Consider the following 14,869-nt stretch of genomic DNA (forward strand, 5'->3'; position numbering starts at 1 on the left):
TATAAGAAAGTTAAATTTAATAAAAATTTAAATTAACATAAAAATATAAAAAGTATCAATATGTTAAGGAACGTTTTAAAATAATAGTTCTTTTCGAATGGTTGGCACACTCGTGGAATAACGTTAAATTAATATAAAATATTTCCAAATGGTTGCCCTGGGCTGGCATACAGAGTCAAGAACTTCGGTTGTGCCCTATAAAAGCTTAAGTTGGATTTCAAAATATCACAGCAAGGCAACAAAATATTCCCAATATTGGTTTTTGGTTCTAGCTAATTAATGGCTAGTTGTTCACTTCCACTGGCAGCTAATAGCTTCACTAAAATGATTCTACCTCTAGAAAGTAGAAAGTCTTCATCTGCAGCAATCAGAAGCTCCAGTGTCCCTTATCCAACTCCTCAATGCAAGGAATTACCAGATCAAATTTGTAATAATCGTCAAACAATTCTTCGTCGATCTGCCAATTTCAAACCTTCAATATGGACTTATGAGTACATCCAATCACTGAGCAGTGAATATAAGGTATCATTTAATACTTCATGTGTGTTTCTGTTTCATATATTAAATCTCGCTCCTTCCTCATTCTTTATAGAATAAATGCTTAACAAAGATGGTCTGTATTTCCTCCAGTGTTGTATTACTGTGGAATTCCTCTAGATTTCTATGCATATTATTTTTCAAAGCGTTCCATAATTTTAGAGAAAATTAGAGTTGTAATTGTCTAGTCCTTCACATTTACTATCATCACATCCTACTCACAAAACACTCCCTGAAAGTACTGTCAATTTTTGGCCACAAGAGGATCTGTACCAACTATCAAGTCCGAGTGGGGTTAAGATATTTTCATTTAAATGACTTTAAGAATATATGTAAATATTAAATTTTAGATAATATATCTACAAATATTTAAATTAAACGAATTTTGATACAAATAATAATAAAAATAATATAAGATAATTCAATAGTTAGATTTATCAATTTTATATTTTATAAAAAATTATTAAGTAATATAAATACGCAAATTTGATATTTGATATTAAGAGATCCTTACTCACAAAAAATATTATTTATTTTCTTAAAATTTTATAAAAAGTAGACATTATTTTTATTTTTATACAATTATAAATTAAATTTTTTTATTTGAAGAGTTAGTATAATTGTTGCTTTTCTAAATAATTTTTTATAAACATTTAAAAAAAAAGAAGTTTCTAGGTTACGTGACTCACTTTAATTGTCACTATTTATTATTCTTTCCATTTATGTTTGCCTTTCATTCACTCCTTGGCTTCCTTATCAGGTTATTTAAAAGGACATGGACAAGGATTGAGAACGATGGTTTGTTTTTGGAGGAGAGCGGAAAGAATGACAAAATTTATATTTTAAATAAATATATTTAAAATTAATATTTTTAAAAAATAAAAATATAAATTAATATATTGACAAAAATCTAATATATTAATAATATTTTTATTATAAATAATATATTTTAAAATTAAAAAATACGTCCTTTCATCCCCTTCCTCTCCCATAAACTTTATAATAATAATAGTCAAACAAATTTTTCGTCGATCTGCCAATTTCAAAACTTCAATTTGAACTTATGATTATATCCAATAACTAAGCTGTGAATAAAAGGTATCATTTAGTACTTACGTACAGTGCTTACTATTTGTGATCAATTCGCAAACACCCATTATGCAATTACAAGTCCTTATAACTAATCTATGAAACAATAATGTTCAGGTAACATCATGTAGTTCAATTCATGCAGGATACAAAGTACCTAGAACAAGGCAGAGTGCTAAGGGAAGAAGTGAGGAAGATGCTTGGAAGAGTGGAAAATCAACTTGATCAACTTGAGCTTATTGATGTGTTGCAAAGGCTTGGAATTTCTTATCATTTTAGCAATGAAATAAAGAAAATATTGGATAATATTTACAATATGGATGCATTCAAGAAAAAGAAGAATTTATATGCCACAGCACTTGAGTTCAGACTCTTAAGGCAACATGGTTATGATATCTCTACAGGTTTTGAAAGATTGAACTTGTAATTATTATTATTGATTGAGATTGTCACATACTTGACATTTCCTGATGTCTGTGTGTATTATTGCTGTTGCAGATGTTTTTGTTTGCTTTCAAGATGAAATGGGTAATTTCAAGAAGAACCCATCTATTGATGTTGAAGAAATGCTATCACTTTATGAAGCCTCATTTCATTTGATGGAAGAGGAAAGTATATTGGATGAGGCAAGAGATTTCACCACACAATATCTCAAAGAATATTTGAACCACAATAAAGGTGACCACATTTCACTTCTAATTGGTCATGCTTTGGAGCTTCCATTACATTGGAGGATTCCTAGATGGGAAGCTCAGTGGTTTATTGATGCATATGAAAGAAAGCAAAACATGAGTCTTGTTTTACTTCAGTTAGCTAAATTGGATTTCAATTCTGTTCAAGCCATATACCAACATGAATTGAAGCACACATCAAGGTGAGCTGATTGATTTCAGTTAACAGTAACTTGAGAAAATTAGGTACAAACAATTTTGTTTGAGGGTTTGGGTTAAATTATCATACATCATGATTGATTGTGCATCTTATTTTGACCGGGTTAAAAAAGATTCAAAAATATTAAATATTTTCGAAGTTCAAGAAATGAGATAAGAAATTTACTTAATTTTTTCAGCACAAATTGTTTATAGGAAAACAAATATGTTCTCAAAAGAGCTTACATGAAGGCTTGTATTATATACTTGCTTCTTTGGATAAAGTGAAAATAACTTAATGTGATAAACTATATTTACTAGAACAAATTTTAAAAAATATTAAAATTCTAAGTTATTTCAATAAATTTCTCTCAAACTCTTTTAAGTGTCTTAAATATTTAATAGCGTACTGTTAAGATATAAAATTCTACTTTGGTGGATTGGTAATAAATTAAAGACTATATAAAAAAATGACTTTAAATTTAAAATTGTCAAAACTAATTTAAACAAGTAAGCCAATTATGCTCAAGTCCATTCACTCTTTCTCCAATATTGTTATAATTTTTTTAAAGCAAAAACCTTGCCATAATCCTAACATATTTTAGATCAGTGTTTATCAATATTCAACTTTGCATGGTTTTCTTTGGTAGACATCGGTATTTATACATCCTATTTTTTGTTGTACTATTTCAAACTAATTTTGAGAGTGCTGAATACCTTCTAAAACTTATGTAACATCCCATTTTTCCTTCTCCTATATTAACATAAAACAATTATACCTTGTTATTGTTAATGGAATATAATACTTTGAATCAATGTTCAAAATTTTGTCTTTTTAAAAGATGGTGGAAAAGAACTGGCCTCGGAGAAAAGTTGAGCTTCAGCAGGGATAGGTTGGTAGAAAGCTTCATTTGGACAGTGGGAACAAATTTTAAGCCAGATGTTGGGTACTTCAGAAGTGTTATGACAAAGATCAATTCCCTAGTAACCACAATTGATGATGTTTATGATGTATACGGCACCTTGGATGAACTAGAACTCTTCACAGAAGCAGTTGACAGGTTAGCATAGTTGCAGTTCTATATAATGATTTTCCTCCATTTTCTTTTTCAAATTTCTCTTGGAAAGAAAACAAAATAAGATTATTAAAATAAATTCAACTAATTATGCATTTGTTTAAAGTTTTTCACAATGAATGAATGATTAATAGTATTTTATTTATGAATCTAGATGGGATCTAAATGCAATGGATAATCTCCCGGGCTACATGAAAATATGCTTCTATGCACTCTATAACTTCGTAAATGACACGGCTTTTGAAACCTTAAAGAACACTGGCTACTACATCGCTCCCTACCTAAAGAAATCGGTAAGCACTTTTCTGATTGTTTTTAACCCATTTATTTGCCCGTTATATGTTTAGGTATAAATTTGAGGTTATATATATATAGTATTTAAAAATACTGAATACTGAAATATTAGATTTTGGAAAAAATTATAAAAATATAGGATATAAAATATTTTAAAGTACCAGATGATTTTTGAAAAGTTTTCAATTTTTTTCTAAATTCCATATTTTTGGTATTTAAATTGTTTTTCTATATAAAAAAATCATAAATTTGTGGACAAACCATATTGTGTTTAATGTTTGTTTCAAATGATAGCTCTTAATCTTATTAATTCTGTTTAGAAAGTATTATATATTTTATTAATTTTTTAAAATTATGTCAATAAAGTTTATTATCAAATCTATTAATTAAGCGTGTAATTAAATTGTTACCCTCAAACACACATAAGAGTATTAATGTCAACTTGTTTTATTTGTGTAATTTTCAGTGGACAGATCTATGTAAATCATATTTTATTGAGGCAAAGTGGTACCATCGTAGATCTACGCCAAGCTTCCAAGAATACATAGAGAACGCATTGGTTTCAATTAGTGCACCTGTTGTACTAGTCCATGCTTATTTTTCGATTCCACACTCATTCAACAAGGAACACGTGGTTTACTTAGAAGAATACTCTGAGATAATTCGATCTTCAGCAGTGATTGCACGCCTTGCTAATGACCTTGCATCATACAAAGTACCTTGTCAATCTCATTTCTATTTTTCTCAAATTCATTGTTTTGTCATTCTTTCTTTCTTTTTTTTTTTCACTAATTTTTGTTTTTATTTATTTATAGCGTGAAAATGAGACAGGTGATGTTCCTAAGTCAATTCAATGTTACATGAATGAATGTGGAGCTTCTGAAGGAGAGGCTCGTGAGTATGTAAAATCCATGATGTGTACAATGTGGAAGAGAATGAATAAAGAGGCTTGTAATTCTTCTTTATCTCCAAGTTTCATAGAAACAGCTATGAACCTGGCAAGGATGGCATTGTGTATCTACCAACATGGAGATGGTCATACTGTTCAAGATCTTGAAATTAGGAATCGCATATTATCATTGATTATTCAACCGATTCCTACTATATGTTACAACTTTTAAGTAAATAAGGGAAACGAGACTTACAAGACTTGAGGATATGATCTTTTAAGTGTGAATACACACTTTTCTAAAAGTAATATTTTGTCTCATATAAAAGCATAGGATACTACAAAATTTGTCTCTGAGAAACAAAAAAGATTGATAATGATAATTCACGCTTTATGAATTAATGTCTAATAGGAACTCAAGGTAAAATCAGTATATCTAATAGGAACACAAGGTAAAATCAGTTTTGTGTTATTGATGTTTCAAAGAAAAAATAGTTTTGTAAGTATTTTTTAACTTTGATGTATATTGTATGATTACATTAGAAACAAATTTCATCATCATTCATAATAGAACATGAGTTTTATACATATAAAGGAATTTCTAGAAAATAAATTATAAAATATAACAACTTGGTAGTTACTAACATAACTATTTGGTGGTTACCATTAAAAATAACTACCTAAGTAGTTATTTTTACAATTAACTTTCTCTTTTCTTATTTATAATTAATATCAAATACCATATTTTAATGATATTAATTATACAATCATGGGTCATAACCATGTAAATACTCTAAAATTCCAACATTATATGAGAACAAAAATAGTTAAAACACTAGTCATGATTTTACGGGTTTAAAAAATATGATGGATATATCTAATTTGGGTATTTGATTTAATGAATATTTTTTTTGTTTAATCTCTTTATTTTACATTCATAATATATATATATATATATATATATATATATATATATATGATCAAAATAAATAACATAAATTGTGCAAAAGTCTTTTTTTTTTTTAAAAAAAAAATCTACTAACTTCAACTTGCTCATAAATTCTAAAATGGCTAAAACAAATTTAGAAGTAAGATTTTCTTACTTATATAACCTTTGATTCTAATTTGTTACAAGCCCAACAATATATAGGATTTAATATCTCAATATCCCCTCTCAAGTCGAACTAGATTTGTACTAATTGTGACATACATTTTTTATAATCTTTTTCTAAAGTTCAAAAACTTTTAATCTCACATAATTGGATTAACAATAATTTAAAAGTATATAGTTAAGATGATTATAAGTTTATATTTTTAAAATTCTTTGAATAAATAAGTTATTTAAAGTTAAGCTTAATTTATCTTCTAATTTTGAATTGGAACTTCACTATTTGTTGAAATATGGTATTGATTTTGCTCTCAAAAAGCCTATAAAAGATGCATAAAAATAAAATAAAAATGAAAGGTCCAAAAAAATAAGATAAAATCAAAATGAAAAATTAAGCTAGGCCGAAAAAAATGAATAGAAAAGGGCTAAAAGAAAGTAGATTGGTGAAATAAAAATAAAATGCATGTCAAACATCAAAGTTAATTAACCTTTTGAGGGAGAAAGTTAGAATAATGTTAAGTCTCATATTTATAGATTACCAACAGTTTTAAAATATAAAAGAAGATAACTTTATGTTTGAATTGATAATTTGGATTAAAAGAACCTAAAGAGGATCTAAATCCAATTCCCAGATTGCTCTTATATTATTTGTTTACAAATTTTCATTTTTCACTGTAAACAAATTGGCACGCCCAGTGGGACATTATTTGTGTGTTTTATGATTGATTGCTTTGTTGCATGATATTACGTAACATTATGGCTAATAGAGGAAGGAATAGTGATTGTAGTTTTGGGAATGGTAATTCTAGAAATGGGGATGGTAATACTAACCTAGAAAGTGTGAGCGGTGGTACTAACACTTCCTCACTACCAACAATGACGATGACACTACCTACGTCGTCATCCGCACTAGTTAGCCAATTTATAGCTACTACACCAACCAATCCCGACATGAATTTTGGCCCAAGGCCAAGGCTGGGTGACCAGCCATTTGGCCTGCCTCCTGTGTCAAAGCTGCCTATTTTTGGTGTACAAACTTATTCTAACCCTGTGGTGACAACCGTCTCGCCCCAAAGTCACACCATTCCACCGGGAGTAGGTATGACTCACACCATTCCACCTGGAATGAATACAATTGCTGGAATACGAGGAGCCTAATTTGCGTTTGGAGCTTCGAGCGGGGAATCATTGCCTTCTAGCTCTTTCTCACGAGATGGAGTAATCATGCCACAAGGCACGTGGAAAGAGCTAGTCGCTCGATCCCAAAAGAAAAGAGAGCTCATTATCATGGGAAAATTGTAAGACAAATTGTACCTAGACAATTGAATAATTTCATAAATCCCTATGTTCCTCCAGCTATCCTACTTTTCATTTTTTATTCTATCTAACTATGGTAAATACAAGTCCTTGGTGATAGGAGGCATAGTTCGAAAGATTTTCTGAGCATTTTCGAGAGATTCTAAATTATATTTTGAAGAAAAAGCAAGAATCCCATCAGCAGAAAGGGGAAACTCAACAGACTCTTGGGGAATATAAGGACCCAAAAATGCATGAGGTTTTGAGTTCAAAAAAAAAGGGATGAGTACTTGAAATTTCCAAATAGCAAGTTTCTCCTCCTCTAGAGGCAGCTCAGGAAGATAGCTCGAATGACCCAGAGGCACGAGCTCAACATTTGAGAAAGATGAAGGAACCTTTGATTTGGACGCCATTTCAAGAGAAAATGAAGAGAAGAATAGAGGAAGCAAGGAAGACTTCAACACAAAAGGAGCAGAAGAGAGATAACAGAGCTCTTAACAGGAGGAAGTAAAAATGAAAGCGTAAAAAATGAGAAGGTAACTCCACCTTATATACTGGTCTCAACCTCGTGCAAGGCCCACGAAATAGCCTAAATCCAGATTATTTTGGCACTTAGTGGGAAGTTGAAGAGATAATGAGGCGCCTTTTCAATCAAAAATCACCCCAAATCCCCCATAGAACGGCGTATGTCTCTGTAATGGGATGTTTTGGGCAACTACCAGGCACAAGCTGCATTAAATGCGCTGACTTTGGGCGACGTGCCCGACATAAAGCAGGTAAGTGGCAGAGATGCTATAAAAATGGCAGGAAATTTGAAAATAATTTTTTTCCAACAAATAACAAAATAAAAATATTAAAATTTCATAATATGATAAATTAATATTTTGGGGGGCATCTGTTTGGGGTAAGGAAAAATTTTTCTAAGTTATAAAACCTTATTGGAGGAAGCTTTTTCGAGAAGTTTTGAATAGTTTTCAAGTCCACAAAACTGGAAGCTTTTTTTGAGGTGTTTTGAGCAGTTTCAAGCCCCTTACGCCCAAAATTGCTCAATGACTGGTAAGAAATTACGCCAAGTCCACAAAACTAGAAGTTTTTTCGAGGATACCTTGGCCCCTGAATTAAGAATAGCCAAAACTGCTCAAAAAATAGAAATAATTAGAAATTATTCCAAGTCCACAAGACAAAAGGATTTTTTTGAGAAGTTTTTGAGTAACTCTCAAGTCCTTACACCCAAAACTGCTCGAAAAACAAAAATAACAGGAAAATATGCTGAGTCCACAAGATTGAAAGTCTTTTCAAGGAGTTTTTGAGGGTTCCTAAGTCCCTAGCAACACAAAATTGCTCGAAAAATAATAAGTGGTCAGAAAATTATCTAAGTCTACAAACCTGGTTGAGCTCTAGATTTCCACAAGAATTGCTCAAAATTAGTCAAAAAATAGAAATCAAGGGAGAAATTATTTTAAGTCTATAATGCTAAATGAGACTCTTAGATTTCTCTCAGAACTGTTCAAAAAAAAAAAAAAGATTCTAAGTTCATAAGGGTCATGATTGGACTCAAAAGTTATTACAAGGCTCAGAAGCGGTTACTAGCAGTTACCACCAAATGAAGGTATAACAATACGAAGAAGGATGATGGGCAATAGTAGTTATGAAAGAAACCACAACCAATAGCACGATCAGAGCCAGTTGTGGATAATGGGTAGCAGTTGAAGGCAATTACCGAGAATTGTCCGCGAAAAAAGGAGAATGATGGTGGTTTCCCTTGCCTATAAATATGTCAAAGCTTCACTTTCTAGAGGATGGCTTTTGGCACCCAAACACCTGCACCGCGCCAGACACCAGCTATCAGGAGACTCACGGTGTTTTTCCTCATTGCTAGGAGTCGTACGTTTTAATTTCTGCACATTTATCTTTCCCGCCTTTTAATTCTAGTTCGTTTGCTTACTTCTTTTCTACAATTTGGTTCTTATTTTAGCAAATTATTATAAAAGCCTCTGTACTGTAATTCAGTTTTTTATTATTCTTGTTTAACAATTTATTTTGTGACGTCCATTTAATCACAACACACTTAAAAGAACCTAAGGAGGACCTAAATCTAGTCTCCAGATTGCTCTTAGATTATTTGTTTACAAATTATCATTTTTTACCGTAAACAGATAGGTTGAAAAGAAAATAACAAATGTAATAAAGTAACACATGTGATAGGTAAATAAAGTATTTTTGCAATATCTTTTATACGTATTTATTATCTTAGAAATATAAGATAATTGAATTTTTTTTTAATGTTTACTTAAGGTTACATGTTAACAATAACATTCAATATATCTCTTAAATATTTTAAATTATCATAAAAATATATCTTTGAATATCTTTTATGATTTTGAGATAATAAATTTATTTAACTTTATTAAATTAATAGATTGGTTTCTTAACTCCTGTGTTTGTTTCGACTTTAACTAATAACTTTTTTTTTTATATATATATAGGTTTCATATGTTTACATCTGTTTTAATTTAGTCCTCTCCATTGAACATGACTGGTGATGTTATTAACTTTGTTGATGTGTAACTAGAAGTTGAATAATATAATATTGTGTGATTCTTTTCAAAGTGACGTGTTTCTTGTCTCCACACAGATGTACAAAAGGAGTACATATTGAAAGAAGAAAGAATCACAGAGTTCTTCATCATTCTTTGACAAGAATGTATAAAATATCTTGTGAAATTATTGAAGAACATTAATTAAGAAATCATTGAAGTGGATGAAAATTATTAATTATAGTGAGAGTGTTTGGAAGAACAAGTGCTAAACTACTTACTATTATGGAAAACCTATGACAATAACTTTGACAACAATAGCAAAAGTAGTGAAAGCAACAAAGCTGAAGGGGTCAAAAACCATACTTATGACATAGGCCCTAACAACAATAGCCCTTTCAAGCATGGTGATGCTAACAAGAACATAATTGAAAGGTAGGGGCACCTAAATATACTTCCGAAAGGAATAAAAATAACTTTAATCTCCAAAGTAATGACAACAAAGACCAAGGCAACAACACCATTAATAGCACAAATATTGGGAACATGGTTAGAATTGTTAGTGAGCCACTAGAGCATGGCCATGATGGAGGCATAAAGTTAAAAGAGGAAGGAAACAAAGAAGAGGAAGGACAAGTCGTAAAAGAAAGTAGGGAAAGAGAGAACAAGGAAGAAATGAAAAGCAAGGTGAAAAAGTAGAGGAAGGAAGAGAAAATAGAAGGTATAGATACATGAGTACTAAGAATGAAACTATTATACGAAATCTCTTTGTGATACCTTGATTCCTGTTTCTCTCTGAAGGACGAAATGTGAAGGAGAAAGAAGAGCTAGTAAGAGAAGTAGTTGAAGGCTAAGAAATAGTAGGTCGAGTTGTTGATTTGTACGTGCAAGTGAAGATGGAAGGAATAGAGATAATAATTTTAGAAATCTTAAATTTTCAAATATAATTTTACTTTTTGTACTGGACAAGGAACTGCTTGGTCCTACATATAAGAAAAGGAAACTGAGTACCTATTCGGCCTAGTCTGGCCGAATACCTTGGTATCAGGATTAAGAGGTATTTAACTCGATTAAGGTTAATAATTAGAGTATTATCTACTTTAAGCAAAAAGACCAAAATCAAGGTTGACTCATCAAGCCCATTAGCCCATAATAAAGCCTATAAAAGGAAGGTAGGAAGTATAGGTAAAGGGTTGACTTTTCATTATTAAATACTATTTATTACTTAGAACCGAATCCTGACTTCAGCATCGGAGTGCCTTTTGCAGGTAGCTTCCCTACATCAGTGATAGTCAGAAGGAAGTCATTGTTTCAGAGTACAAACTTTAAGACTAGTGTTTCTCTAACAGGAACATTTTGGCGCCCACCGTGAGGCACGATTGCCTTGCTTATTCGATCAGTATGGTACTAACAAGAAGCCAACAGGATGGACATGTTCAGCAAGGGGAACTTCTCAACAAGAAGATATCACACCTACCCAACCGACACCTAAGGTTCTAGTAGAAGGAGAAACCGATGAAGGCCTTTTAGCGGTGTTAATGCAACTCAAAACAGAAATGATGGAGATGAAAAAGGAAAGGGAAAAGGATGCCCTGGAGCTCTCGGTCTTGAGAAGGGAGAATGCTCACTTAAGAGAAGAGATAAGAACACACATCCCTTCCCAAACTACACCTCTCGCCCAGGATCAAGGGGAGTCTTCGGCGTTACAAGAAAAACTGAGAATACAACAATCTGAAACTAAGAATAACCGAGATGATGTAGTGAGTCAAAGCCCATTTGCTCACCATATTTTGGATGCTAAACTACCAGACAATTGGACAGGCTTAACAATAGAAAATATGATGGCACAACTGATCTCGGGTAGGCCTGTACACGGAGAATGATTCCTTATGGTGTAGAATTTTTCCCACTTCGTTAAGAGGACCAGCTCTCACTTGGTTCACCCAACTCCCTCCGTCATCTATTAACTCCTTCACAACCCTCATAAGACAGTTCAATTTACAGTTCGTTACAAGCCAACCTCACCCCTTGACATCCCTAGCTCTTGTCATTATTCGTCAGGAAAGAGGAGAATCACTTCGAGTGTTCATGGAACGATTTGGCAAAGTGACCCTTTCCATTCACAATCTGGAACCAGCAGTGGCCATGCATCACCTTACAACGGCCCTTAAGCCTAGGCCTTTCGTTAACAGCATCTGCAAAAAATCACCAACTGATTTGGATGAATTGAGGAGTAGGGCAACAAAGTACATGCAGATGGAAGAATTAGCCAAATACCGAAATCAAATTCGCATGCACCAGGGGTCTAATTTAAAAAATCCAGATAAGAGAGAAACTTTCAAACTCTGGCAAGAAAAAAGAAAGAAAGGATGAGCCCGATAGGCCGCCTACGGGGCCCAAATATCCCTCTTACATTACACTCAATGCCAACAGATCCAGGGTACTTGATCAGGCTTTAGCAACAGAAATCCTGACCATGCCAAGACGCGCAAACACTCCCCTTTGGGCAGATAAGAGCAAATCTTGCCGATATCATCGCAATAGGGGTCACACGATAGAGGAGTGCACGACCCTAAAAGATAAAATAGAAGATTTGATAAAAAAATGGGCACCTTAGAGGATTTATTCAAACAAACACTACCGGTTACATCGAAAGGGGGAGAGATCGGTATCCTCAATCCTCAAGAAGGTATGAGGATAAGCAGTCTGAGAGACAGCGGAGTAGGTCAAGAGAGCCTCGTATAAGAAGATTTGATGAACGAGAAAAATACCCGAAGAGGGTGATCAACACCATAGCTGGTGGGTTCGCAGGTGAAGGACCCACTTATTCGGCTAGAAAGAGGCATCTCCGACAGGTTCGTTCTGTTAATAACGTTTCATTAGGCAGCAGAATCTGAATCTCGCCTATAACATTTACAGATGATGACTTTCAAGGAGTGAATCCGGTACAAGATGATCCCATGGTCATTAGTATAGACATTCTTAATTGCACTGTCCAGAAAATACTAATTGATCAGGGGAGCTCGACTGACATTCTGTATTGGAATACGTTTAAACAATTAGGCATCCTAGAAGAAGAGCTCAGAGAATATCATGAGCCGCTGATGGGTTTCTCTGGGGAACGAGTGGAGACTCGGGGCTGTATTGACCTGTACACCTCGTTCGGGTCAGAGCACGAGGGAAAACGTATAAAAATCACTTATCTTGTAGTGTATGCGAATACCTCCTATAATATACTGCTCGACAGACCATCCCTGAACAAATTGAAGGCCATAGTATCTACTCCGCACTTGGCCATGAAGTTTCTGTCTAAAAGGGGGCCGAATCGTTACAATCCACGCTGAGCAGAAGACAACTAGAGAATGCTACTTTGCAAGCCTACGTCTTAAACCTTTCCATGGGGGTAGCCGAGATGTCAATATTATATCCCCTTTAGTTGGGAGAGGAATTGGATGTTGAACTTAATCCTAGAATGGAGGAGGGGTATAGGGTGGAGCCCAATGAAAACAAGCAGCCTTTCCAACTTGGACCGAAGCCCGAACAGGTCACTTATTTGGGGGTCAGTTTGTCTATACAAGAGAGGAAGGCCTTTCAGGAAATATTGCAACATAATGCCGATTTGTTTGCTTGGCCAGATTCACACATGCCCGGCATTGACCCTGCATTTCTCTGTCATCACCTATCAGTTTATAAAAGGGTCAAACCGATAACACAAAAGAAAAGGAAGATTGACAAGGACAGAGCAAAGACATTAGAGGAGGAAACTAGTAAGTTGCTACAGGTTGGCTTTATCCGAGAGGTTAGATATTCAACTTGGTTGGCCAATGTAGTCATGGTTAAAAAAGCAAATGGTAAATGGCGAATGTGCACAGACTTTATGGACCTGAATAAGGCATGCCCAAAGGACGCATACCCTTTACCTAATATTAATACCTTAGTAGACGGTGCAGCCGGTCACCAGGTACTTAGTTTTTTGGATACCTATTCTAGATACCATCAAATACGAATGTATCCTCTAGATGAAGAGAAGATGACATTTATCACAAACTCAGCAAATTTTTGCTATCGAGTAATACCATTCGTCCTGAAGAATGCAAGGGCGAGCTATCAGAGGCTGATGAATAAAATTTTTGAAAAACAAGTTGAAAAATGCATGGAGATATATGTAGACGACATGGTGGTAAAATCTACTGCATTGGAAAATCATTTTACTCACTTAAAGGATGTGTTCGGCGCAGGCGACATGGGATGCGATTTAACCCAGAAAAGTGTACGTTCGATGTAGCTAGTGGTAAGTTTTTGGGGTTTATGTTATCAGAACGGGGGATCCAGGCGAACCCTGACAAGTGCCAAGCCATTATTGAGATGACTAGTCCTCAGAAAGTCAAACAAGTTCAAAGACTCACTGGTCGTATTGCTGCCTTGATTAGATTTTTGCCCATCATGGCAGAGAGATCTCGGTCATTCATTAATTTGCTTAAAAAATCTCAGAAATTTATTTGGACCAACGAATGTGAAATTGCCTTCATACAGTATAAAAATATACTAGCAGCGTTGCCTGTTTTGGAAAAACCGAAGCCTGAAAGGGAGATAATTGTCTACTTGGCCGTCTCAGAAAATGCCATTAGTTCAGTCTTATTACAAGAAATATCTGAATCGGTCCCTATCCGCTTCATTAGCCGAGCACTCCAAGGCCTTGAATCACGCTATCAGTTAATGGAGAAAGTGGTGCTAGCCTAGTCTATACGGCTCGTCGGTTAAGACATTACTTTCAAAGCCATCAAGTGGTGGTGCGTACAGAATGCCCAATGGCTAAAGTAGTGGAGCAAGAATTATACTGGAAGGGCCGAACACTGTAACTATTGAGAAATCTATTCAGTTTGGATTTAAAGCCTCCAATAATCAAGCCGAATATGAAGCTCTACTAGCCGATCTCAGATTGGCAAAAGAAATTGGAGTAAAACGTGTTACTTGTTAGAGTGATTCAAAAATAGTGGCCGAACAAGTCAATGGAGCATATCAAGTGAAGGATTCAATAATGCTTCAGTATTATCAAGAATTCAACAGTAAAAAGAATGATTTTGATGAAATACACGTTAGACATACGCCAAGGACCATGAACGATCAAGCTGACCATCTTGCTAGACTTGCTAGTCAAAGGAAACCTGGGCAAT

The 14,869-nt window shown here is 33.8% G+C and overlaps 1 protein-coding gene across 1 annotated transcript; it reads left to right on the plus strand.

Annotated features, from left to right (window-relative positions):
- Positions 1-240: 240 nt before the first annotated feature.
- Positions 241-4,986, plus strand: LOC113855572 (terpene synthase 10-like). Its single transcript, XM_027487209.1, has 7 exons — positions 241-522; positions 1,772-2,030; positions 2,125-2,500; positions 3,338-3,556; positions 3,726-3,864; positions 4,332-4,580; positions 4,681-4,986. The coding sequence occupies exons 1-7, from the start codon at positions 280-282 to the stop codon at positions 4,984-4,986; spliced, it is 1,791 nt and encodes a 596-aa protein (XP_027343010.1). The 5' UTR covers positions 241-279.
- The last annotated feature ends 9,883 nt before the right edge of the window (positions 4,987-14,869 follow it).

Source organism: Abrus precatorius, unplaced genomic scaffold (assembly GCF_003935025.1).
Source record: "Abrus precatorius isolate BTA unplaced genomic scaffold, Abrus_2018 Scaffold11, whole genome shotgun sequence".
Classification (NCBI taxonomy): Eukaryota; Viridiplantae; Streptophyta; class Magnoliopsida; order Fabales; family Fabaceae; genus Abrus; species Abrus precatorius.